The following is a 5,143-nucleotide window of genomic DNA, read 5'->3' on the forward strand; positions in this document are numbered from 1 at the left end:
AGTTTTGATTTCACTTTATTTACGTAGCGAGCCAAGTGTCAAACGGGAGTGGATTCTATGCTGCGGGAGCTTGTGGGTGGCGTGGATCTTATGTTGCACGAAGAATGATGAAGCTTCGCAGTGCAGTGATGTCAGATCAACTGTGCAGAATTGAACGATTTAATGATGCAATGGATGCAATGTACTTAACTTATTCATTCGAATGTAAATTTCAAATCTAACTTCCAAAATGTGGCTTCTTTGAATAAAGCATAAACGTTAAATTAAAATTTAGTGAACGCCGTAACATAAAAAGTGCTTACCGACGTTTTCTTGGAATCATCCAGATTATTTGACGAATAATTTCACCCTTGGGAGAGTATCGTTTATATGGCTTCCGTTTATTTTCACTTTGCTTTTTTACCTGATGATGGAAAATTTAAAACATAATCCATAACTTACTGGGAAAACCATTTCACCGCAACCGGCACCACTGCTGACCACATTGCTTTGTTTTTGTTTACATTCTTTCATTCTCCGGATGTCAGCGTGCATTCGTGAGCTCGCGGAAATTAATTTCCAATAATTCAATAGTGCTGTGATACATAAACAGTAAGTGCATTTAGCAGTCTAGCAAAAAGAACATACAGGTAAGGATATTCATCATTTCGGTTTGAGGAATATAAGGGAAAGAATATATTGTGGAATATTTAAAAAAAATATGATTCATGTTCAGTGTTACCACCGTTGCTACACCTTTTCGACGAGCGGCAGTGCTGCCAATCTTGCTGAAGCATCCATTACGAAAATAGCGAAATATTGCTGATTCACATATATCTAGAGTAACATTTGAAATGGGCCTATGTCCAAAACGTAAACAAACCAGAAAATGAATTTTAAATATTTCTGCCACTATTCAATTCATATAAGAAAATTGAAGTATTTTAGGTATTTAAATTGTTTACAATAACAATAGTAACTGTATCTCAGTATACAACATCCAAAATATACGAAAAGCTTTCAAAAATATATGAAAATCGATAATAATTTAATTTTATCAATTAATAAGCCTTTTTGTGAATCTTTCAATGGATAGGCCCTTTTTGTTAAGCCGTTGTGCTTGTTGATAGGCTTGCTAAGCCTTTGCGCAAGGTCAAATAAATTCGAAACAAATCATCGGCCCTGCCTCAAGCAGTAGGGTCTACAATCAATACGAAACTAACGATTTAAAATTGGCTCACTACTTGACTAGCCTATTGGTCCCAAGCAAACGATCAATGTACCCCATTCTAGTCGAAATTCTAGTACTACACAATGTTTGTTTTGATTCGCTATGAAAGTTTGACAGATAAAATGAGGGGTTAGTGGATTTTCCTATGTTTCGAGGGGTGAATCGATTAGCTTGGGACCGAAGAGAGTACCAGAGCTTAGCCAAAAAGTTGAGCACGTTTCTTCGGGACCTTCTGGTCTTAAAGTTACCTCTATGGTAGGGCCTAGCTTTGGTTTGAAAATTTTCAATTTACGTCACTGGCCTATCAATGAAATGAAATAAATGAATGGTTGGCCGTTTTAGCGTGCGGGCCTATTAATGAATCGAAAAATTTCGTTGATCGGTCGTTTAGAAAATCGAGGTATTTTCCGAGGGGGACGACTCTATCTACGATGCAGAAAAGATTGTGTTTTGCTGTGGCTAGCTGCGCGCACGCTGAGTAGATAGAAAGAAGATTGATGACGATTCTGAAGTTTTCCTGCAAAAAGATGATGCTCGATGCAAGTAGATGCGATAAATGAAAGAAGATTTTTCGAATATTGATTTGCTAGTGTGAGATTTGTTGAGTTTGCTTTATTTTTTTTCAGCTTAGATCAAAAAATCCTATGGTTTTGAAACTCTACATTTAAATCGGCCTTTTACGATTTTCGGGCATAAGTCAGAAATAAGTGTCATGACGGTTTGTTAGTGATGCATATTGCATATATACGTTCAACCGCAAAAGATCAGTTAATATCTTCTCACAGACAAACAGACATAACACATTGAATATTTCTCACTGTAAAACATCGTCGCTAAAACATTACCGCCATCTGTTGAGTACACTGCGGTGGGTAGTACGCTGAACAGATGGCGGTAGTGTGTAAACGTCAAACGCAAGGGGATTGACTATGCGCGCCAAAGGTGGCGGTACTATCAACTATGATACTTTCAAATGGTCCGTTAAATACTTGTTCGATGAACAACTTGCGAATGTTATGTCTGTTTGTCTGTGATCTTCTGTTATCTCATATTAACATTTAATTATTTTTAATTGTTTCAGATAAGCAATCGCAATGGAAATTCCACTAGAGTCTCAAGAACACACAATCCCGGAAATCAAATATGAATGTAAGTTACAGTAACATCGTATGAATTAAGTAACTTAGTTACTTAATTCATAAGATTGTATAATTTGATTATTGTAAGAAATTAATTGTATTATTCGAATTCAACAGATTTGGACCACACGGCTGACGTTCAGTGAGTATTCTCAGTTACATAATGCCTTTAATCGCATATCAGTCCTATAAGCGTTTTCGCTATTTTTTTTCATATCTAATTTCAAATTGTGCGATAAAATCGAGGATAAAATCAAGGACTTTATTCTTGAAAAAGATAAAAAAAAATGTATATATATATGAAGCCCGTAGTACACACTTAGTTTTTCCTACCGAGCTCGGCTGTGCAAATCTCGGCAAAAAAAGTTTCACTGAGATCTCAGCAAAACTTTTTTTGCCGAGATTTGCACAGCCGAGCTCGGTAGAAAAAACTAAGTGTGTAGTTTAGATTTTTGACTTTTCATATTTCTTCCTGATGGGTACCTCCCTACCTAGGGCAAGGCCTCCCTTAGATCAGTCGGTAAGGGCTCAGCTATTAAACAAGATCATGCTCTAGGCGGCTGAGTTCGTTTCCCGTCCGGTCTAGGAATTCCTAGAGATTTCTGGTCGAAAAATTTCACGACTTCCCGGGCATACAGTATGATTGTACTTGCCACACAGTAATGGTACTGGCTTAGTAGAAAGCTCTCAATTAACAACTGTGGATGTTCTCAAATAATACTAAAGCGAATCTCACACGTATCAATATATATAGAATGTATTGACAATACGCGGTTCTCTTAAGTTGAGAGCCGGTGTAAAGTCTCAGTACGGATTTAATAAATGCCAAAGAAGGTAGAGGTAACCGTAATAAAACTAACCATGCTAAATACCAAATTATTCGATTTTCCATCCGCACAGACTGCACGCCTGGGGTGAAACGCTGAAGGAAGCCTTCGAACAGTGCGGTATGGCAATGTTCGGTTACATGACGGAACTGTCGTCGGTGGACATCCAAAAGTGCTACGAAATTAAAACCGATCCAACGGACGATATGGAAAATCTACTGTTTCGATTCCTGGACGAGTTGCTGTTTCTCTTTTCCGCTGAACCGTTTCTAATTTGCAAAAAGCTGGAAATTACCAAGTTTGATACGGAGGAAGAAAAGTTCTACATCGAGTGTAGGTGCTACGGAGAGGAGTTCGATCTGAGCAAGCATCCCCAGGGAACCGAGGTCAAGGCAATCACCTATGCGTCTATGCAGATCAACCAAATGCCCGAGCAGAACAAGTGTGAGGTGTTTGTTATTATTGATATTTAGCGTTTTTAAATAAATGCCTTCATGGTGGAGAATAAAGAAGTAAACAATATTGAGTTTTTTTTTTCTTCATCCAAATCGTACTCCTTACACCAAGTTGTTTTTACAGTTGTTGGTAAACATTTTATTGACTTTCAAACAGCTGAACATTCGGTAATCAGTTCGGTAAAAGTTTGGTTTACTGAACGATCAGTAAACTTGCAATGTATACTCAACTGTCAAATAATACCGACTAGCTCATCACTCAATACCGACGTTCGGTAAAATTTACAAAATAATCGGTAAAAATAGAAAGGCCGTCATCTGTCAAAAATTACAGTTCTTTCGATAGTTTTTACTGAAAAGCAGTGAAATATAGGGAATTGTTCCGTTCAAATCATGCACAATATAAATTGTTGCTTATATCTTTTATTAAATGCAATTCGTCAATCTGTTTATCCAACGAGTCAGCGATCGCCAGCCATTTTATTTGAGTGTTAAAAAATGAAAACATTTAGATAATATAAATAGTACTTACTGAAAAGATCCCTTAGTTCTGCATCCGGCCGTTAGCACATCTAATCTTATCGGACACATCTTCCATTTCAATGGTTTACAAGTTTTTTTTTTCTGCTAATATTTTTGCACGATTTCTTAAAATTTAATTACACCGCTTAACATGCGAAATTGACGAAGATTTGACAGGCGTGATTTTAACTGAAGCGTTCAGTAATAATTACTGAACTCCTGTATTGTTTACATTTTTCGTCAGTATTTATAAATTGTTCACTGGAAATCGGTAAAACTTTTACTGAACAGTTTAGATTAAATGACATTTCATGGCTTACAAACTACATCGGTAAAATAGATGCAAATTTTCAGTAATATTTTCATGGGAATTACCGAAAACTTGTAGATATTTGACAGACAGAAGAAAATTAAAGCAATTTTACAGATCACTCAGTAGAAATTAAATTTTACAGATCAAAACCGTAAAAAAATTTACCGAACATCAAAATTAGAATTTGGTGTGAGGCATTGGATTCTTGTAAATAAAATGGGAGCACTGCTGGATAACTGTAATTGAAGTTATTCACAACATTACGTGCTGTTTGCCTGTATATTCAGGAACATCCTCTAATTGAATATACCAGAGGAACTCAGACCAGCAGTTCACTTCTCGGTTCACTTATAGATTTATACGAAATGTAGTCTCAAGAGAAAGAGGCTGTTATTCAGACCTCATTAGCACCCTTAATACAAATAATGATGCAACTCACACAAAACAAACTACAGCAGTCTATTAATCGTCCTCTATAGTCAGTCTCCAACTATGTTCTCCACCGGTTCCATCTCTTTCCGGCCGCTGATAGACCGTTGCTTTTGACAGGCCGATAGGATAGGTTTCTGGTATGCCTTTGAGGGCATTATAAAACCTTAACTTTTATCATCCAATGAACATAAAACACCAACATTTCGCACACCCGCCACTTTCTGCGTCAACCTCAATCCGATTTA

General features: G+C 36.8%; 1 protein-coding gene across 2 annotated transcripts; it reads left to right on the plus strand.

Moving 5' to 3' along the window:
• Positions 1 to 531: 531 nt before the first annotated feature.
• Archease (archease) lies at positions 532 to 3,680 on the plus strand. Of its 2 annotated transcripts, none has more exons than XM_065225594.1 (4): positions 532 to 629; positions 2,292 to 2,359; positions 2,467 to 2,491; positions 3,250 to 3,680. In XM_065225594.1, the coding sequence occupies exons 2-4, from the start codon at positions 2,305 to 2,307 to the stop codon at positions 3,647 to 3,649; spliced, it is 480 nt and encodes a 159-aa protein (XP_065081666.1). In that variant the 5' UTR covers positions 532 to 629; positions 2,292 to 2,304; the 3' UTR covers positions 3,650 to 3,680. The 2 variants fall into 2 exon arrangements, with proteins under 2 accessions (XP_065081666.1, XP_065081667.1); XM_065225595.1 differs by having other exon boundaries at positions 569 to 591.
• The last annotated feature ends 1,463 nt before the right edge of the window (positions 3,681 to 5,143 follow it).

This window comes from Ochlerotatus camptorhynchus, unplaced genomic scaffold, assembly GCF_037179485.1.
Source record: "Ochlerotatus camptorhynchus isolate MF236.1 unplaced genomic scaffold, CSIRO-AGI_Acam_v1.1 ptg000232l, whole genome shotgun sequence".
Classification (NCBI taxonomy): Eukaryota; Metazoa; Arthropoda; class Insecta; order Diptera; family Culicidae; genus Ochlerotatus; species Ochlerotatus camptorhynchus.